Source organism: Parasteatoda tepidariorum, chromosome 3, assembly GCF_043381705.1.
Source record: "Parasteatoda tepidariorum isolate YZ-2023 chromosome 3, CAS_Ptep_4.0, whole genome shotgun sequence".
In the NCBI taxonomy this organism is placed as follows: domain Eukaryota; kingdom Metazoa; phylum Arthropoda; class Arachnida; order Araneae; family Theridiidae; genus Parasteatoda; species Parasteatoda tepidariorum.
Window position 1 is genome coordinate 77987978 of NC_092206.1, and position 22911 is coordinate 78010888.

At 29.7% G+C, this 22911-nt stretch overlaps 1 protein-coding gene and 2 long non-coding RNA genes across 5 annotated transcripts; all 3 read right to left on the reverse strand.

Annotated features, from left to right (window-relative positions):
• Positions 1–929: 929 nt before the first annotated feature.
• LOC122270597 (uncharacterized) lies at positions 930–3299 on the reverse strand. Its single transcript, XR_011636444.1, has 2 exons — positions 2709–3299; positions 930–1334 (listed from the first exon to the last, which is right to left on the reverse strand). It is a non-coding gene; the product is annotated as an uncharacterized lncRNA (long non-coding RNA).
• Positions 3300–6613: 3314 nt separating this feature from the next.
• LOC107452547 (uncharacterized) lies at positions 6614–9042 on the reverse strand. The gene is made up of 2 exons (XR_011636445.1): positions 8716–9042; positions 6614–6845 (listed from the first exon to the last, which is right to left on the reverse strand). It is a non-coding gene; the product is annotated as an uncharacterized lncRNA (long non-coding RNA).
• Positions 9043–12377: 3335 nt separating this feature from the next.
• Positions 12378–22693, reverse strand: LOC107452548 (chymotrypsin inhibitor-like). Of its 3 annotated transcripts, none has more exons than XM_043048570.2 (2): positions 22534–22656; positions 12378–12622 (listed from the first exon to the last, which is right to left on the reverse strand). In XM_043048570.2, the coding sequence occupies exons 1-2, from the start codon at positions 22586–22588 to the stop codon at positions 12429–12431; spliced, it is 249 nt and encodes an 82-aa protein (XP_042904504.1). In that variant the 5' UTR covers positions 22589–22656; the 3' UTR covers positions 12378–12428. The 3 variants fall into 3 exon arrangements, with proteins under 3 accessions (XP_042904504.1, XP_015924527.1, XP_015912479.1); XM_016069041.3 differs by lacking the exon at positions 22534–22656 and adding an exon at positions 16175–16323; XM_016056993.4 differs by lacking the exon at positions 12378–12622 and adding an exon at positions 20022–20260 and having other exon boundaries at positions 22534–22693.
• Between the last annotated feature and the right edge of the window lie 218 nt (positions 22694–22911).

The following is a 22911-nucleotide window of genomic DNA, read 5'->3' on the forward strand; positions in this document are numbered from 1 at the left end:
TTGAAATCATTTTGAAGAAAGAACTGAAAGCTTTGTACTGTGCCTAGTATTGAACTATATGTATAAAAAAAGATATACAAAGTATTTTTCATTGATTACATATTTTTAAAATCACATTCAAGATTGATGTCAAAAAAAGTGTACACATTAGGGATCACAAAAATAATATTTATTAATGTACTTATTTATGTAATTATTAATGTAATTTATTAATGTAGTTGGAATATTATTGTTTTTCATATTTTCTAAAAATAAATTAAATATGTATACACATACATATATATGCGTTTTCATATTTTGTAATCTGGCAATCTAATTTCGAAAATATTTTAAATCATTCTTGAAAAATTTCCCGCTCATGTAAGTTCATTTGAATTCGCTACTCACTTTATAGATTTCGTTTTATGTTTTATTCTGTTTTTTCCTTACATTTTATTTTCTGTTTTTGCGTGATATTTTTACTTAAAGTGTTCTGTTTTATTTGTAGTAAATTGTTTGCAAATTTTTTTAGTGCTCCTCACACTATTGTATTGATATATTTTGCTTTGACTGTATTGATACAATATTAGAAAGCACTCCTTTTTGCAGGTATAATCGTGTGAGCGGATGAAAAGATTATATCTTTTATTTTCAGGGTTTTTATTAATTTTTTTTTCTTTTTTTTCGGATTTCTTTCCTAGATTTTATTATTTTTATTGTTGTTATTTTTCTTTTTCCCTTTTTTCGTTGTTCTGTCATTTTTTCCATGTTTTTTCAATGTTTTGATCTTATTTTATGAGTTTTATTTACTTGCAGCCTATGCGCAGTAAATAAAACTTGTTTTTTTTTATTTCCTTCGTTTTTTCTCCTATTTGTATTTATTTATTAATTTGAATTATTTTGTGAAAATTGTAACGATAGTAAGGCTTAAAGTATCCATTAACGTTAAATTAATTTTTCTGGGAGAGTTTATTTAAAACAACAGTCTTTTTAAAATTTTTAACAATGGTACATTTGAAAAACAACCATTAAAATAATAACTCGTGAGTTATTGTAAAACTTTTACGCTCTTAAAAAAATAAATGATAATAGTTCAAAAGGAATCAAACACAGATAAATTGTCAGGGTATGGTTTTACATAAAATTGTGAATACGCTAATTTCAGCATTCTGATGATTTTACACAAAGTTTGTCAGATTCTCTTCGGACTGTTCCACTTGGACATCCGCATCCTACTACACATTGCAAGGTGCAGACACGATCTTCATCTTTGTAGTTAGAACAAGTAACAGGACAGGCAGAGTGACAGGTATCAAATTTTTCACCTTTGTTTTCATCACATATCGGTTTCTCAGCTGCAAGAAAGTTTTTATTTCAGTTCATAGCTTTACTTCATATAGTTAAAAAATAAAATTTAAAATGTTATTTGGCAAACAAACCACGCCCTTCGGGATTTTTTCAAAGTGATGATTCTTACACTTTTTGTATCTCAAAATACACGCTCAAAATAATTTTACTATTTTTCCTTTTTTCTAAAACTTAAACATCATTTTCGTAATTACCTTCTTTATCACTAAAACCCAGTACTCCTCCTCACCCGTCTTTCAAAAATGATGCGTGCTGAAGTTTCCGTATTTAAAAACTACGTTTTTCAAGTGAGCTAAAAGGACATAATTAACTATACTTTTATGCCGACAGGTGGCCGAGTGGCCAGCGTGCCAGACTGTGAAGCTAAAGATGGCCGGTTTGAATCCGACTCAGGGCATGGATGTTTCTCTCTGTGTGTCGTTCTTTGTTGTGCGATGCGTGAATGTATCCCACCCTATAAACGGGTAACTGTGGCAGTGTGGCGTGGGAAACGTTGCTCACCTCCGTGACTTAAGGCCTGGTTTGTTAGAACGGACGCTTTCACTTGACGTTAGCGGTAACCTGTCGCCCACTGACGACAACAAAAAAAGTGGTTTGCACCCACTGGGTAACGTTAAATGAGCAACACTTTGGCATCTTCCAAGGTGAAGAACGAATGTTCAGAGTCTGTCGTTGAAAAAAAAAATTGTCACGTGGAACCCCTTTCGTAATTAACTTCTATCACTACTGAAAACCAATCTTCTTTCGGAAATAATGCATGCTTGACTTTTCGTCTGTAGAAATCCCGCTTTTCAAGTGGACTAAAAAGGAGAAATTAATTCTAGTTTTGTCACCCCTGAAACGGAAACATCACTTTCATAATTAACTTCTATCGCCATTGGAATCTTATCTTCACACGTTTTGCGAAAGTGATGCGTGTTCTAGACTTTTAATCTTAAGTAAAACAAATATGGAACTTTTGTCCCCGTGTTAGTATATTAAAAAAGTAGCTCTTAAAATTTTTATTTCATTTAAATAGGATATTAGTTAAAACGGTCCTTAAACAAGATATTAAATAAATTAATGTAACTTATAATTTTATAATATAGTTTCATGCAGTTTGTTTCGAATAATTAGAGACTAGTTCAGTGTAACTTAAAAGTTACGAACTAATCTTATGAATCTAGTATTTCATTTATGATTCGAACGTTCGGTAAATTAACTTAAAATAAGCAAACGGTAGATATATTTCAATCAGTAAATAGTTGATTTACGATATCCCTAATAATAAATAAAATAATTTTCTTAATTAGTTATGACAAGAACAATAAGTTCAACTTTCGAATCAAAATTACATCATTAATCATGAATTGTTTTCTTACCTTGAATAATGGTAATCATCAATAGTGAAAATAATAGTAAAGCAAAAAAAAATCGCATTTTCTAGTAGGTAATAAATCTTAGTTAATAAATTTTTAACTGTAATCTAGCTGTTTAGTATTTTTGAACTGCAATATAAACATATAATGAGATTTTGAAAGTTTTGGCCACTTATATAAGGTTATTTTAGTGATCCTAAATATCATTTAAATGCATCAATTTACTTTATCAGTATTAGAATTATCTAATACTCTGTATGATTAAAATTCAAAATCTGTATGATTAATGACATACCACTGTTTCAAGATTAGAATGTACTATTCTAGGAGGATATTACAAATTATTTTGAAATCTATCCATTGTTTTAAAGGAAATCATTTAAGGACTTACTTTAATTATGATCCTTGAATAAACAAAACAAATGTAAATCTCGTATTGCACCAGCTAAAAATATGTAATTTATTGCAACTCATTGCAACTCATTACGACATATTACGATCGTTACGACGATGAAAAGCCTTATTCTTCTTTATTTTTTTATTTTTTCAAAAAAGAGTAAGTAAACTTTTCAAGGCGTTCAAATTTGCAAGGTGGAAACTCATTACTGCATGGAATCTTTAACTTTTCTTTTTTTGTCAATCAATTCGAAAAATTTTGCTTACACATTCCTTTTGCTTACGCATTCCCTGTTTATAGATCATTTTAACCCCTTAACGGTAAATTTTCAAGAAAACGGTCATAAAAGTAACCTTTTTTTTTATCCCTGAAAAGTATATAAAAACATGTGTATGAACAATATATATATTCATTTTTAATTTTTGATTTAATTTTTGAATTAGGATTACTATGACTTAATGTTGGTTTTCCAGAAAGAAGGAAAATTTTAAAAAACTGTGTTTTAAACATTAAAAAGGAATTTTATTAAACTTACGTATAATATAAATAAATATTAGTAATTATTTCTTGTGTGATAAATTTCAATGCAAGAGATACAGAGGCCAACGTCACAATCTGGACAGTAGTAATGAGTTTCCTTCCAACATCTCTTATTGTTTTCATTTATTCTGGAGCTGCAAAAATCTACAAATACCTTAATAATATCTTTGTACTGAGATCTGTCGTGTAAAATGAGAAATAAAATGTTTTCCGGGCAAAAGAAACGAATTAGTTTTATTCTTATTGGCACGTTACTACTGAACACTCCAGTCCGGAAATATCACGGGAGCGAGAAATAGAGGGCGAAACCTCACCCCGTCATTTTCACGGGAGCAAGAAGGAAGGGGTTAAATAATTTAACTTAATAAAGTAATTTAAAATAAAAGCNTTTTTTTTTACCAGACATAACTTTCGGTACGCTCGTACAAAAAACAAATCATTGTAAAGTTATGAAAATTTCTATGCTTGTACATATACCTTATTTACATTTAATTAACTATATAAAGTTTATTTTTTTCATTATAATTTTGTTATACAGGGGAAGTTTTTCAAAATTTGAACGAAATTTTGCATTTTTTTCAGAAATACTACATTTATTTTGCTTATATATAATATATTCTGTACATATTATGAAACAAACTATTTCACCTGATTTTTCAAACATATTTACTTGAGTGTATGCCAATTTTTTGTTGATATTTCATGTAGAAAATTTTTTGAGCGTACCGAAAGCTAAGTCTGGTTAAAAAAAAATTATATATACATTAAATTTTCAAACATTTATAAAAATTAAATTTATAAACATTTTAAATTCCTTTTTATTGTTATTGAATTACATTAATATGTAGTTGTCATAAATGTAAAGTTTAAAGTTTTAAATTGTATTTAATATTAAGAAAAAATGGCTTGTCGATAAGGTTGAAAAAATCATTTTTTCGACATCGAAAACGTCTTGCTTCCCTTAAAGTTAAAAGTTTAACCCTTTAGGTCTCTGCTCATTATTATTTTCACTCCTAAAATATCACTACTATTTTGATCAATAAAAAAATATATCACAACTATGATACTATGTATAATTAACTATGTTTTAGTTGAATTTATGAACTGTTACAATTGACCCCGTAAGTGGGGACAATTGTAACAAGAGCACGACTGTCAAAAATTGTTAATAACTAATATAATAACATTTAAAATTAGGTATTTATTTTTTTTTTCTAGTAGAGGATTGTCTATTTTACATGTCTGTCAATTAATACTAATAATATATTGGATTTTTTGTTAGTTAAAAATAGTTAAGTAAAAAATGTTACAATTGACCCCACTCTCCCCTACTCATAACGTTAAAAAAGAAAATAGTTCAAACACATACTCTGATATAGTCTAACTTTTCCATGATAATTTTTTTTGTGCATAATTTCAACAATATTTCCATTCAATACACTTAGTCTAAAACTAAACTAAACTCAGTGGCGCGACAACCCACAGAGGGCCAGGGCCTGTGCCCATCTCAGTTTTATTGACCTTAAGCTCTGGGGTGCAGGAGCAGATGTTCCAGTCAGGTGGTCAGCCGAACACGGAATCCCCAGTGTTTAGTTCCCAAGCATGCTTGGTACTCATTTATCGACCCACTGAAGGGATTAAAAGCTAATTCAGCTTTGCCCGGCCCAAGGATCGAACCCAGGACCTGTGGCACGAGAGCGCAATGTGCTACCACTCAGCCACCGGGCGTCTATTACCACACTTAGTCTATTACTACGTAAATTTACATTCTTAACAAAAACCTAGCATTAAGTGTAACCAGCCTAGCTATAAAACAAGTATTAATCGACTGATTCCGAGGTATATGTAAACGTAAGTTTACAATTCACGTTATTTTTCTAGATAGTTTTAAAAGTCATATGGATAACAAATTAATTTAGGAAAAAATCACAATGAAGGAAAATATTTTTTTTTATTAGGATACAGTTTAAATTTAAGTTTTTTTCACATAGGATTTAAATTTTAAACTTTATTATCAGAAAACTCGCTTCTGCTCTTTCCGTATTTGGAATTTAATATTAATTGTATGACCTAAAAACCATTAAAGAAATTTTAAACTTAATGAGATACTATGTACCTATCTGAATTCAATGTCTCAAAGTTTATTTTACATTAAAATTTATACACTTGCATTGTTAAAATTTTTATCCTAAAATTACGGTAAAATAGCCAGCAACAATCTGTTGATCCAATTAACTGTAAAATGTACGGTAAGGAATGTTTTTCCCTTTTAGAGTTTTGAAAATGTTTACAACTAGTACAACTAGAATTCAAACTTATGCGGTTTTTTAACTATTGACAACTAACATGGTTTCAACACTCTAAAAAATTAAATTTAGCTGGACAATTGGAGTTAGGCTTTTAGTTTGGTAATATATAATAGAGTGAAATGGCGATTGAATTGTGTTTTATCAAATAAACCAAGAAATGTGATTTAAATAGTTTAACTAGTTGTTTCTCTTATTGTAAGCGATGGAAAATACTAGACTTTTTTGTGCTAAGCAGCTTTATGGTGCTGCCATCTATGTGTGAATGAGAGTATCGTATTCTAATAACCCATGGTCACACATTGGGGAGTGGAAGACACTGGAAACTTTTCCTGTGCTGAACAGAATGGAGAAACTATTGCAGTGTCAATACGGGTACTCGAACCACCGTTCTGTCACTTATGAGATTGTCAGATTGGCTCTTTAGGCTTTAATATGTACCTAGATGCAAGAAACTTAGTGGAATCAATAGGTTGGGTCGGTAGAATACTGGTTGTTAATAAACTGTTTTTCTCACAATTAACAGTTTTTTTAAAAGGGTAAATTAACAAATAATAAATTGTTATTTAACCATTTTTTCCAAGCAATTTCTAACTGTGTGGTGCTATTTCCTAGTAAGATTAATTGCAATATTGAGTGAGTAAAAAAAGAATCTTAATCAAAACTTAAGATACGATGCTTTATTTTGAGATATCAAAATATGCATATTTTAGCATTGTGAAGGTTCAACACAATGTTGATCAGACTCTCTTCGGATTGTTCCTCCAGGACATCCACATCCCTTCACACATATTTGGATGCAAGATGTACCAGTATCCATGTAATTGGAGCAAGTTTTCGGGCAGGCTGAATTGCAGTCACTATATCTTTCCCCCTTGCTGGCATCGCATTTCTGAGCTGCAATTAAAACATTACAATATCAGTTTTCTTGAAAAAAATAATTCTGTCTTCTGATATTCTTAGATATGTAGATCACATAACTGTTATGTAATTGCAGATAAAATCTTTGCGGGTGATTATTAAACACTGACAAACATGGCAAAGCACGGTTGAGTGCGATTTGCATAATGCTACATGCGTCACGGGATCGATCATGGCTCCATCCTTTAATGAATAAAGATGAAATGTTGGAATGTTTTCAAACATCATGTTACATATTGAGTCAAAATATGTATACATAGACATGCATCTCGTTGTTCTGCCCCAGAGGACAAAAAGCGTAGTACACAACGCACTAAACTTTATTTGAATATGTCAAGGAAGTAAAGTTAGAAATTCAAGAAACAAATGAGAATAAATACAAACAGAAAAAAAATTATAGGGTTTAGAGACAAAGGTTAAAAGATTAAATAACATTTTTGTTGTTATTGTTGTTATCTTGTCTATTGTAGTGCTAAGTATTTTCAAAAGTTTGAAGATTGATATTATTAATGAATCCAATTTCAAGACAAAGTAAGTTAAGCAATTTCATTGAAGAGTCTCGTGACTCAAGTTTTAGTCCCAAAGTCATCATTCTGTTGTTCTCCTTAATTTATTGGAATTTTAAAGCTGCAAATCTTGACAATTTAAATAAACGGACCCTTGATTTGGGATCTATTAGAACAATGAAAAATTGACTTGCTTGGTATAGTTTTTGGAAAAATATGATATCTCAATAAAGTGAGTAATTTAAAATGATTTGATTTTACGCATCCAGTAGTATTTGACGAACTCTAAACGGACTCTTGATTTGGAATCTATTAAACAATCAAAAATGTCGTGTTTGGTATAGTTTTTGGAAAATTCTGATATCCCAAGTAAAGTGAGTGTATTTAAAAATTGATTTTGCGCTTCCAGGAGCATTTAATGGACTCTAAACGGACTCTTGATTGGGAATCTATTAAACAATCAAAAATGGCTTGTTTGGTATAGATATTGGAAAATTCTGATATCTCGGTAAAGAGAGCAATTCAAAATTATTTGATTTTGTTCTTCCAGTAGTATTTGAACAGAATATTAAAGGTAGTGTCAAAATTTTTAACCAGCAAGTGAGCATAGTTAATACTCAAAATACGCGTCTGAGAAATTGGTACAGCTTTGAAAACTGGATGTAGCTAAAAGTGCGTGTTAAAGATTTCGTATTTTGTTATGTAAAATTACATTATTTAAAATAATGTAAAAAATGTATACCTTACAGTTCAAAATTTTTTTCGATTATTATTAAATAAAATTCTTAAAAAGACATAATACTTACTAAAAGTTATTTTTTGCATGGAATTATCTTTGGATGAACAAATTGTAAAATCGTATGGAATTTTTTTTTAATTCGCTAAAATAGTTCTCGAGACATGGTGAAATTCGTAAAAAGTGAAATTAACATTAAGGGGTCCAAACTTTGGACCACTTTCCAGACAAAACTATTGGGAACATATTTCCGAGATCACGGCTACCCCTATATTTTGGGAGTGAAAAATCCGAATCGATCGGGAAAAAAAAAGATATATTTATTCAGCAAAAGTACGTTTTCGTGTCTGATTTTGTAACTTAAAATATTGTCTGAACTAACTAATTTGCGTAATTGAGCTCACTTCCTCGAACCATTAAGATTGAGTTCTAAAACGTGAAGATCCGATCAATAGATCAAAAGTTATTCAGAGTGGTCCATTTTCTTTATTTTGCGCACTGTACATTCTCTATAATGAGACGTACTAAAGTTTGTCAAAATTACTCTTATCGGTAGTTTTTTCAGTTTAAATAATATAATTTGTATACAAATGATTCTGCTTACCTTGGCATGCTCCGATTATTGTAGCCAAAACGACGCACAAAATGAAAACTCTCATCTTGAGAAAAATATAACTCAATCTGATATTTTATTTTTAAGTGTCTATTGCTCAACTTCTAACACATTTATACTGAGTTGTAATCGTAACCAGTATCTTTAAATAGTTGACGTATGACAAAGATAATATCTTAGGACAGGTGAAACGACATAAATTGCATTTAAATTTCTTTATTCTGCTGTTCATTTAATATAAAATGCACTTCCTGCATAGTGTAATAAGCTTACTAACAAGCTGTTTAAAACTCTGTTGCATTTCTGTATTTTGATTTATTTTTGAATTTTATGCTGAACTTTTGTAAACAAGGTAAAAATGGAAAGAAAACGAAGTAAAAACAGTCCCTTGTCATAAATGACGTCATGAAAAATTCTTATAATATAAAAATTTATAGGCGTTAAATTTTAGTGAAAAAAAGAGGATTTTGAAACCTGATGTCATCATCAGATATGTTTAAAAGAAAAGGGTTCAAAATCATCAAAAACCTGCTTTATTTTAAAGCTTTCAAATCTATGCTTAAACAACCAACAAGAATGTTTTTAACAAATCATGCCATTGGGTAATGTGATAAAATTACCAAATTTTACCACATTCAACAAATTTTATCCTATATTATAAAACCCTTTTTTATTTCTAATTTTACCAAAATCATTACCAAAGCACTTACCGAACTTTCTGGCGCTCTTCTCGAGGCAGAAACACGTTAAATATTACCAAAATTTCATACAAATTTTCAATTTTTCATACTCTGGTATTTTTTACCATCCCTTTTTCTCAGTGTACAAGTACATATTGTACCCTGTTTGTTACTCAATAATATATTATTTGAAAGGTACTATTTTGAAATTAGTTTTATTGAAAGATATGAATACATATTGCACTATATTTTTGTTCAATTGTCTGAATCTACATGTATTAATATTATGAAAATATATTGAGTAAGTAGAAAAACATTAATTACGACAATTTTGAAATGGTTTTATTGAAAAATGTCAAAATATGCCAAGCATAGTAATCATTAGGATCAACACAATTTTAATCAGACTCTCAATGAAGTTCTTTTCTTCAAAACCTAAACAAACAAATGGACACAAAACTAAGGAGTAGAAAAAATAAAATAAAATTTTAAGAAAATTACATTTAAATAATTAGTTAAAAACTACATTTTCAAATATTTTTAAAATAATAAATAATTATATTTTTTAGACCTGAAACGGTAATCGTTTGGTGCGCTACTTTTAAAAGATTTTGGGAGTGATGCATTTTCTAACTTGAAAAAATTACTCATTCAACATTTCTTGTTTTAGATCTGCTAAAACAATTTTTTCCTTCTTCTTTTTAGTATTCTGAATAAACTTATTGTTTTCAAAAGAAAAATTTCAATTTTTGCTGTTTCAAGTAATCTTTCGAATAGATACATCGTTCAATATTCTAAGTTTAATCCATGGTGGAAGAAACTACCCAAAATCCATGTTTTAAAACTTCTTTATCGTAACTTCATGATTATCTAAGTGATTACTTAAATTATTTTTCTCTGTTTTAAATGTTGTTTTTGTTATCAGGTAGTGATGAAACTCATTACAGTAAGTGCCTTATAGAGAAGAGTGCAATGTAAGATTAAAGCAAATAGACTCTTATGATTCACATTGCGTCAATATTTTATACGGTACTATAAAATATTGACGATCTATAAGTATTGTTTTATTACCTCCATGAAGATTTTTGTTTAGTGGTTCCTTATTTAAAAAAATTTGTTCTTGGCTACTTATGTCTTTTTAAGAATAAGACTTTTCAATTCATAGTAACATTGTAAAATTGACGTAACTTCAATCTTCAATCTAATTTGACTTAACTTCAATCCTACAAAAAAAAATTCCCAAACAAATATTAACACTGATTCATGGTAGATTGTAAATTTGACATTCTTACATTTGATTGCACCATACTAAAACTTGGCTTAAAAGAAAATATGGTTTAACAACCCATACAAGAATCGCACCAAATACGCAAGATTAAATTAGAAATTATCTTTTAACGTTGAAATGATAATCATAGCTTGTAAGATGTTAAATATCTATTAACACTAAGACAATAAGCCACTGTTATCACTTCGATAACAAGTATGTATAAAAATTAACATATTTCTTTTCAGATAATGAATCATTCTTACGGTAGTGTTCATTAGAAAACATTATCTTTTTATTATCATATATTATTTTAAAAATATCCCTTCTGTAAATTCGAAATAAAATAAGAATTATATTAAAAAAATGAGTACTTCATGGAGTAGGAATTCTCATTACAGGGCATGGCGAAAAAAGAAACTTTGACAAAGTATTTGCATAATGGAATAAAAATTTACTAATTTCCTTTTAATTTATGCGTTCTTTTTTTTTTTTTTTTTTTTTTTTTTTTTTTTTTTTTTTTTTTTTTTTTTTGTCTAGCACTTTATCTGTAAAACACTTTATAGTATATCTCTTAGTTTAAGTATTGTTTTTCACTTTATTCACTTCAGGGGATAGAGCTCTTGCCTCCTAATGAGGTTTCCCGGGTTCGAATCCAAACGATGTCTGTTTGATGCAATTTTCGCACCTGCCTCGCACCAACCACAATGCTGACGTAAAACATCTTCAACGGTAGATGGATCATGGGTTAGAGTTGCCTTAACGTCAGATGAGCTGTGGTAGGTTTTCATGGTTTTTCTCTCCATGCGACGTAAGGGCAATCAAAAAGTCCTCCACGAAGCCAAATTTCTTCCAATACTTGATCCGGGAATTTCCTTGTCTTCTGAATTGGGTTCAAAATTACAAAGCAACGGAGTTGAACATCGGTAGTCCAAAACTCAAAATTAGTTTGACTGTTCAGCGTCAGTCTTAAAATTATAAAATATCAAGTAAAAGACTCCTGCTGTTTTAGATTTGCTTACACAAGGAAATCGATTGTTTGCTCTGTACAGAAAAATTTGGACTTTCTAAAGGAGTCGTTACAGTGGGAATGAGGTAGATTGAAATTAAAGACTTGCGACCCATTGCTGAAGATTTCAAAAAGCATTTGCACCACTGCATCGCTGCAAAAGACTACCACTTAAGCCAGTGTTTCCCAAACTTAGGATTTTTGTGTACCCTTTCTAAATATTTGTAACGCTGTGTACCACTAATAAAAAAATAAATGTATATTTTACCATAAAAAAATTTAAAGTATTTTTTACCATAAACAAATTTCACAAAAGTTAAAAATCGCTACTGGTTGTTGACACCACTAATTATTAACTGCTAACTCGCAAAAAATAGTCAATAGAAAAATACGTAGTCGTAAATTTTGATGGCTAGCTTTGTTTTTAAGTAAAATGTTTTGAATTTTTGTTTTTGCAAGATATTTCGCATAAGAACGCGCACCACGCCTAAACTGTTCCCGTACCCCTGAGGGTACGCGTACCACACTGTGGGAAACACTGACTTAAGCAATTAAATTTATTTTTTAGTAAAAGTCTAATGTTATTGCTATATTTTGTTAATTTATTTATTTTTCAATAAAGTTACTATATTAAAAACTGTTTGACAAGTTTTTTTTTCTCGCAGCATCCTGCATTGAGAACTAAATTGTGTATGAATGAAACTAAACACAGAAAAGTTTTATTGAAAAGCATCAGAATATGCAAACGTTAGCATTCTTCAGGTTTAACACAATGTTGATCAGATTCTCTTCGAACTGTTCCACTCGGACATCCACATTCTTTGACGCATTGCATGGTACAGGCACGAAATTCATCTTTGTAGTTGGAACAAGTCTTAGGACAAGCTGAGTAACAGGTGCCAAACTCTTCACCTTTGCTTTCATCACATTTCTGTTTTTCAGCTGCAATAATAATTTTTCACATAACTTAGAGAATTAACATCATTTCATTAAAATAATAATAATAATAAGAAATTTTTTTTCGTTTAGAACGTTAAGTGTAGCTCTATTTCTGAATGACTTACAGAATATCCAATTACAATCTGTATGGTGAGAGTAATTTTCTAAAAGTTAGCCGACTCACTGTGCGTGCTGTTCTATAGCGAATAATTATTTTAATTTTTAATAAAATAAAATAATTCAGTGGCTACCGTTAATAAAATCACTCGATTATAAAATCAGTCGCTTTTTAATACCAAAACTGGAAGAATGGAATCTCCAAAACCTGCTGAAACCATCTTTTGATGTGATAAAATTGTATTTGAAAGCTAGTAAATAAAATTTTTGAAAGCAATTTATTTTTAAAATAAATAGAATGAACGGAGTTTATTATTTTCTCAAGTTTTAAAGGATGCATACCTTATAAATAATATATTTTATACTTTTTTTTTAAGTACAAAAGTTACTAATGTGGATTGCTTCGTCATTGTAAATATTTTTGGATCAAATAACGATAAAGAGTACCGGTGTTAAGTGTGCCAATTCTTTGTACCGTAAAATGTATTTTTACCGAAACATGTTACGAAGCAAAAAAATCTAATATACCGTGACTTTTACACTAATAATTTTCATAAAATCACTGAATCACTCTAATTAAGGAATAAAAACCTTATGTAGCGTAATTTTTACAGTAATATTTATTGTCAAATTACTGTATCCTCGTAATTAAATGAATATTATTGTAAAAAATGCGGAATAAAATTTTACTGGATTTAATTGCAAAATATAAAATTTTTAATTTAATAACAATTTACTATAAATGAAAAAAATAAAATTTAATAACAAAATAAAACGTTTTGCAGGAAAATTGATTTTACAGATGCTGTCAGTGTGCCAGTACTTTTTACCGTAAATTGATAAAGAATTGATAAGGAATTGTTCACAGTGTTACAATTTTGGTTAAATATATAAATATTGACAAAACTGTATCGTCTATAGATTATTTTGGAACAATGGCTTCCGCTAAGCCAATGAGAAAATTTCATTTCTTCAATTTGTCTGAATTTAAAAATCTTATTAAAAATCAAGAATCGACTTCGTAAAATGTTTCCAATTGTACTCATTCAGCCTCACGTTGAATTTCTTATTCTTAGAGTCTACCGTTTACCCGCAATCCGGTATACAGACGCATATACACTCACTTTTATTCTATTATATGTATAGGATAATGTATGCAGCATATATTTTCAGAATCCCTCTAAAACAAGTTTAAAAAAATGTCCAGGTTTAGAAAGTAACTGAAAAATTAAGATTTAACGAGGGAAAAAAAAGTCTTGCCAAAATCTGTGGAATCTCTATTGAGGAAAGGGAAATTTAAACAACCAATCTAATTTCATTACCGATTAAAACTTCACCTTGTCTAAAATAGTTGACAATAAACTCCTTTCAATTTATTTAGGTCTTTAAACACATTTTTTTTCTCGAATTTCTGAAAATTTATCCAAATTTAATACTTATTAATAGTCGACGTAAAAAAAATCGACAAGCAATCTTTGTGAAGAGCTAGAACTTCCTTTCCGGAATATATCTTAGTTTACTGGTTTATCTTTTGTTTAAAAATGAAAACTCATTAAGTGTTCCACCGATTCGGGATCTCAACGCTCGAGTACGCCCTCTAGAGGTTAGTTTATTTTCAGGCTTTTAACTATTAAGTTTTCATTTAGTTCTATCAGAATCATTGACAGAGCAAGACGCCATTTCTTAGCAGCAAATAAGAACAAAATTTCCCTAAAGAAAAGGCAGAAGAACCTGAAAAAACTACCTAGAGCATTGGTAAATCGTTCTGAAACCGAACAAGCCAAGCATTTGAATAACAATTTCTGAATACTTTTTAACTTCTATTATCAGCAAACTTGCAACGGATGGCTTCCGATTTCGTGATAGCATACTGTTATAGATGTGTGCATTACGGTAAAATAACTTATTTTTCAGTCTTTAATTCATTGCAAAAGCGAAGTCAGCATTGCTTACTTTATTCCAATGAATAAATATGATTTTCAGAGCGTGCAGAACAGTAATAGTTATAGAATATTCTTCTTCTCTGTAGAATAGTACATATTTTTGTATCTATATAATTCGGAAAACAACAGTAGAGAATTATCCGAACTACTTGAAATAGTATCTTTTGTGTTGAAAATTAATAAATATTTATTGTTTTCTTGGTAAGTATTTTCTTAATTTTGAATGATTAATTTCCAGCTATTCTGTTTTTAAGTGACATATTGAAATTCATATCGCTATCTTACAATTATAAAATTTTGTGGTGTGGTATGTGATTTAGAAGTAATGTAGGGATTATTTATGTATTTATTGTTTGAGAATAAAATTTTCAAACGAAGATAATTTTATCTGGAATTCTCCGGATTTATAAGGCAAGTAAGTGCTATAATTTTTTAAAAAATTTACTTGTTAAAAAGAATTTTTTTTTCTAATTTGAAGAACGGATGTTTTCCGTTCTCGACAGAAAAGTTTTCTACGTCTGATTCTTTAAGACTAAAAAAAAAAAGAAACAATATGAAAGTTTTTTACTTCAATGTCAGGAATTTTTAATCGTAAGCATTCTTTATTTTGTTTTTTTTAGTTTATAATTTTTGGATAAAAATCGTTTCAAAATTTTTTTTCCAAATTAAATGGCATAACATTATGTGTTTCTATATACTTTTTGCACATTTTAATGTTTGAAGCAATATGATTAGAAAAGTATGGAATGCGTCATTTTATATATCTATATGATTTGCGTGAGCCTTTATGTGAATGCAAAGTTAGCAGCCCGATTATAAGCGACTTAAGGATTCGCACTTTTTCCAAAGCTTCTCTGCCTATTCAGAAATATACGATAATAATCCAAAATCAAAATTAAATTAAGTTAGATTTTAAAAACAAAATCGAAATGCAGGCAATAGATATTAAAAGAAAATAGTTCAATGGTATAGATTTCGAGCTATGATCAAAACTATTGCCCCATGGTCTTTTTTTGTGCTCCATTTAAAAAAAGTATTAATTCTCGTTCAACCTTTTGAAGGGGGATGTATGTTTGCATCCGAATTAGAAGGTTAGATAAAACTTACAGCTTCCTTTCTTTCCTCCCATTTAATTTCAAATTATGCTGAAACTTGAAATTCTTCAAAGCTTTAAAAAAGAAACGTGTCTCAAAAACAAAACCAGAAAAACTCAATGTACTTATTTTATTCATCCTACTTTGTTTTAAGTAAATTGAATATTTTGTTTTTAATTTTGATTTTAATTTTTTTAAAGTGTAAAACTAATAGTAAACAAATTAACGTAATAAATTGTCAATATTCAAACACAATATTTTTTTCTTATAAATGTCATAAGAACACACAAAACTCAAGAGAATGTTTCAAAAATTTATTTCAAACTTTAAATAAATAGTTTTATAACCAATCTTTAATAAATTTCTACATGAGTTTTTTTTTAATAAAAAGTTTAGCTTACCTTGGCATACTGCAACAGCAACAGCCAATGTGAAGAAAAAAACGAAAGCTTTCATCTTGTTAAGTTTAAAAAGATATTCTGAAGTTTATTTTTTAATCGGAAATATTTTGCATGAAATTCTACAGTAAATTATGCTTATATTTGGTATAAAAGCTATTGAAAACAGCTGGAAAAACGTACGTAACCTTGATTTAAAAAAAAAATTATTGACTCTGCTCTCTGCTTTATATTTCATCAATTCTTTGTCATTACAACTTTTTATGAGATCGTTGGATTTCGTGAGTTGTTTCAAAAAGTTTTTCTTCGATTTTTTATGGCAATCATATTGTTGAGTACATTTTGCTAACTTTTTTTTTTATTTCTTATATTTACTTACAAATACCTTTACTTACAATCAATCATTTAGTTATATTTTATAGTTATTCCTGATTGGTTGGGTGGAATAAAAAGTATAACATTCTGCATTAAAGCATAAAATTTCTTTATTTTTTTTAATATCCAATGAGTTTATAAGAAATGCATCAAATGTCACTTAAATTTTTTTAAAAAAAAAAAATTACTCTATTTGCTCAAGCAACATTTGCGTATTAATATATTCTATTCTTATTTATTTTTGACCTTTGATTATCTTTGATTGAAATTTTCATTTTTAGATATCTATTAAAATAATTTTTTTGAAGACGCTGAAAGAAAATATATTTAAAGGTTCCTTAATTCTATAAAACAATGTACCCAACATTTCCTTTAAAAAAACAGTTTAATATTAAATTTATGAAACAAATTGCAATAAATTCTGATAATTGTCATATATTAATGCCACAAACAAGCCATGTTACAAAATTTAATTTTGCATGTATGTACTTTTATTGGTAAGATGAATACAATTATATACTCGTAAGAAATAATAAAAACATTGACTCATCCTTTCTATTACTAGATTACCTGTCAAAAATGACCACAAAAGTAACGTATTCCCAATGGACAACTTACGAAGGTTTCACTTAGTCTGAATTTCTTATTTTTAAGAAAATCCTCACAATCGGCGGTTTATGTCTTAACCTTAAATGTGCTAGCTAATTAGTGCAGACACGATTTTTGAAGTTACGAAATTAGGTATAAAAACGTACTTACTCTGAATATACATTCTTTTTTTCGACGAGCCTGTATTTCTGAAATTCAAAATATGAGTTAGCAGTAATCTGAGAAATATAATCCCACTAGTTTAAGCAGGAGAGCTAGAAAAAGTTTGAACACCGTAATGTTAATTTAAATGTCTGCCTATTTCGACATACCTCGAGAACTAGATAATCGAAATTTTTACTCACTGCTATAAAATTTAATTATCTGAAGATAATTCCGTTAAAAAAATTTTTTTTGACAAATATTTATTATTTTATTAAGCAATGACCGAAAAAATTTGATTGATTCGGAATAAGAAATTTTTACAAATTTTAAAGTATCCCATTTTAAATGACAAAATACAAAATTCGAACTTAATCGGTCGAATAGTTTCCGAGAAATCAAATTTTGAATCTACGTTTGTAGGGTATAACTTTAAGATAAAGAAGTTTTGATGATTATTTCTGTGACTTAATGTAAGGGTAACCAATGCGAATGTTTGAGGATGCATTTCTTCTTAAGGTTTCAAAAATACTTACGAAAATAATTATAATAATAAATAGTAGCGATGAAGTTTGAAATCTATAATTTCATGAATGAAACGAAAATAAATTCTTCTTAGCACTAATAATAGGGCCAATGTAATAAACACGAAACTACTTTAAAATATTTTGTCGAGAAATTTCAATGCTTAGAATGAAACAATTGAAATTTCAACGTTAGTTGCTGTTTTCATTTAGGCACGCATTTAATTTCAATAGCAATACAATTAACATTGAAAATATTTATTCTTGATGTACCAATGCCCATATTTAAAAATAATTGAGATGGGATAAAAATTTTAAGACAGTTAATGATTAAAATCCCAACATGCATGCTGTACTAGTAGCCAAGGATATCCACAAAAAATTTTTCAGGGAAAAATTGCGAATAGAGAACAAATTCTTCAAAATATTTCCCAAATCGGGCATTTTTTTCTTCTTAATTTTAAGAAATACTTTTATCTGTGTAATCCTAAATTTTCAAGTCCAATTTTAATAATTTGTTCAACTCTACTAAACCAAAGTTTTTTTAGCATGAAGTTCAGTTTTTTCAATTTATTTCTACTTAAATTAAAAAAATTAAGAAATAAAAAGTAAATAAACATTATAATACGCTAAATATAGTATACGCCATTGAAAAAAACTTGTTTTGTTGTATTAATATTTTACAAAACGCAAATTTTAGGTTGCTTATGGCACAAAATTTTTAAAGAAATTATCAGGAAATAAATTTTACCAATGAAAATGAAAAAAGTAAAATTTAAAAATCGCGAAATATAATTCGAATGCTTCTTTGAGATCCCTACATTCATGCCATGCCATAGTCAGTAGTAACAAATTTTATCTCATTTATTTGACGGATGTAAACAAATTTAGATATGATTCAATGTATTTATATAAATATTTCGAAAATAATTACTTACAGTCATTGTTGCTTTTCAGCATCAAATTGGAAACAAAAGTCCATTATTTTTATTTTCAAAATGTTTAGACAGGTATTACATACATCTCATCTTTAAACGCACATATTTCATTAGTTTTTATTTTTCAGAACAGAAGCGGGTTTATTTTATCCTAAATTGTTTAATTGGTTCAAATTAGGTGTCAAGCAAGTCAGTGGCGTCTCCTTCATTTTTTTCAGTAATTATTACAGGAATTCCTCTCAGGATTGTGAATAAATATGTGTTTTTTTTCTTTCCCGCCAATTTACGTTGGGGAAGCGATAGTCACAAATGATTAAATGGAGGTTAAACAAACAAAACTAAAGATAAGTGTGGACATAGCTGGACATTGGGTTGGGGACATCCGATGACCTTCGCACTTTCAGATCCAGGTTTCACACCGAAATCGCTATTTTTTCCGATTTTTTCATGTCTCCCCCCCCCCAGATATGTATATGCTTGGTGACCTTGGCTTTTAGAATATGTTGTAAGAAGAGAAAATAGCGATTTGTCTGGAGAACAACATTTAAAGATTTCGAAAAAAAATTATTTTGAGGAATTTTTTTTACAAAAATCAGAAAAAAGAAAGGATTTTTTCGACATTTTCATTACAAATACTTGTACTTTACCCTCAAAAATAACGAAAAAACAAGTAAAAGTACTAAACTAAAAAAGTAACTAAGTATACATACTTTTACTTTCACTTCCGTTACAAGTAACGAAGTAAAAGTATTGTTATGCCTGTATGGTTGTGTCTAATCACGTGGTTGTACACAGCACATTAGCGTTACAGCCATAAAGATTATTTATCATAAAGCTGAATCAATTTTCAAATCAGATTTAATTGGATACTAGCTAGCGTCGTAATCTGCTGACCCCCGCGTGACATCGCTTGCAAGTATCCGATCTCCTGAATGTGTATAAACATTTTTTTTAAACATTTTTTAAACCGAGCAAACTCATAACACGATCATAAAATCACTAATTGATTGAAATTAAAATCTATTTGAATTTCATGTGACTGGAAAAATTACCAAATGAATGGTTTAATTATACCGTATATTTTGATTTTTAATCCCAGAATTATGGTTCTTTTTTTTAGCGGTAATGTCAGTACATTACAGTAATTTTACTAGGGCAACTAATTTTATTAGAGAGGTTGAGTGACGTTTGTAGAGATGTAAAAGAGGTTGAGTAGGGTTGGCGGTAAAGGATTTTGAGTAAGTAAGAAAAAAAATTAAGTAGAACGGTTTTGAAGATGATTTTATTGAAGGATAACAAAAAATATCAAATTTAGCAGTCCTTAGGATCAATGCACTGTTGATCAGACTCTCTTCGAACTTTTCCTCTTGGACAGTCACAATTTGCTGCACATGATGCTATACAACCTACAGGATCATTGTAATTAGAACAAGTAAGAGGACAGGGTGAGTGGCATGTGCTATATTCTTCCCCTTTGCTAGCATCACACGTAGGTGGATCAGCTGTAAATTAAAAGTTATTTTAATGCAGTTCATTCGATTTTTAAAGCATGTATAAGCATTTACTTAGTACTAAGTACACAGCACTAAGTTTACGTGGCCTGAGCTTAGACATATCACGCATCATTATAGGATCTGTAAAATTTTAGCAATTCAATATTCATTGACCAAGGGTATGACGAGACATTAAGGGTCTCTTTTAGAGAGAAAAATTATTTTACTGTTTCCATGTTAACTTGCGGGAAGTTATATAGTTTGTCTATGGCAAGAACTCCCCCCACCACAAAATTGGAGGTCGTCTGCTGCTACGGAAACAAGAATAACGCATTTTAGGGAGGGTAGGAGAGTTAAGACGCGACCCAGGCCAATTTGGCCCATACGCCAAATTCATGATGCCTCGCTATGTTCAAGCAATCCACGCAGCACGATAGACCACCATGGGACTCGATTGGCACAAGGCCCCGAGTCATGCAAAAGTAATGGCACCACATGTCTCAGTCGATGAGCAAAGGAGGAGGAAGAATGAATGAATCGAGAGTCCGATCCCACAGGGCAGCGGCGTCAAACCATTTGTAGTCAGACAAGGCCGACGATTTGTGGCAAAATATAAAACCTGACCAAATTTGATCGAATAGTTCCTGAAAAATTGAATTTTATGTAAACAGCTGTTTTAAAATTCGATTTCTCAGGAACTAATTGACCGCTTAACTTTTATATTTTGTCAAGTAAAATTACATTCTTAAATATGATATAAAAATTATGAAATTAAACTTATTGTTTAATTTTATAATTTTTTAGACTAGCATAGAAAAAATTATTTACTATACATTTTCTTTGCAGGTAATTATTTTTGGATAAGGGAATTTCATAATTGTAGGCAAACATTTTTCAGTTAGCTTAAAAAGCTCTCGAGATATTGCGAAATATGCAAAAAGTAAAATTAATATCCAAACTGACATTTTTACCAACTGCAACACGGGAGCTCAATTATTATGAAGTTATATTGTATTATATTTTTATTGTAATAGTAGTATATCCTATTCGACATGATTCTGAAAATATCTACGAATCCTTTTATTTCCCAAAGAATTGAATTTGAATCAATTACCAAAAATATCACACTTGCAAATAGTAACACCATAATGATCTTTGTCTCTTAAAACTAACACATGATAGATTTATTGGCACAGTATATTATAATTGTCCTTCATATTTTTTTATCAATAAATAGATAAAAATTAATTAACTGGCATTAATTATTGGTATTTACTACTAATATTTATAGTTCACCCACTTATTTTTATAGGTTTTTATTTTTTTAATTCAGTTTTTGTTCCATTATGGACGCTATACTTTGAATTTGAAGCACAATAGGTTGCAAGACAATGAAAAATGAAAACACAATGGATACAGTAAAATGAATGAACGGTAGTGTACGCATAAAATATTGTTTGTTCAAAGTTTCTCCCGTTATTTAAGAGAAGAGTAATACAAGGTACCTTCTAACTCATAGTACATGAGTTAGAGGGTGATAGTAGACAATTTGACAGGTACAAATCACATCACCATACAATCCATGAACCAAACGCAAGTCGTAATGTGCTGGAGGAAGCAGACTATTCTTCTAGGTCTAGACAAGTAGTCGTAAACTCAAAAATTGTTTTGGCTGTTCAATGATGATTTTAATGTAAAATAAAATGGTTCCATGGGTCAAGCTGCCGTGGTTTAGGGGATAGAGCGCTCTCCTCCCAATAATGTGGCCCGAATCCCGGATTTGAATCCCAGTAATGGCTGTGTGATACGAATTCCGCACCCGGCTAGCACCGACCACAGTGCTGACATAAAATATCCTCAGTGGTAGGCGGATCGTGGGTTAGAGTTGCCTTGCCGTCTGGCTAATCCTGGTTGGTTTCCGCATTTTCCTCTCCATGAAACACAAATGCGAGTGAGTTCCATCAAAAAGTCCTCCACGAAGACGAATTTCTCCTAGATCCAGGAGTTTCCTTTTTCTTTCGGATTGGGTTCAAAATTACAAGGCTAAGTATATGAACATTGTCAGTCGTAAACTCATAAATGGGTCTGCTGTTCAATGACAGTTCTAAAATAAAATGGTCTCTTAGATTCTGCTGAAGACCCATTTACCTGGATACTCGTAACAGCTGACACAATAAGAGAGATACTTAGTGACATCAATAAACCCTAAACGTATGTTTTGGGACACCCTGTACATGAAATAAAAAGTTTCAACTAAGGTTTATTTAAATAGTTATACTTACCTTGGCATACTGCAACAGCAACAGCCAATGTGATGAATAAAAAGAAAGCTTTCATCTTGCAAACTTGAATAAGAGATTCTGAAGTTGTTGTTTCTTAAATTTTTATGAGGATTTCTTGTAAAAGGACTATAAAAAAGCTATAGGACTATGAAAGCTAAAGGACTATAAAAATATGTATTTGCTGTAAGGACGAGAGGGATTTAGATCCTAAAAATTATTGACTCTGCTGTTAATTTTATGTTTCATTACTTTTTCATTATCACTTTAATGTTATACCTTTTAGCGATTGTTATATTTCGTAGGTCGTTTCAAATATTTATTTTTTCTTCCTTTTAGGGATATTTGTTGTGTTAAGGATATTTGTTGCGTTTTAAGGAT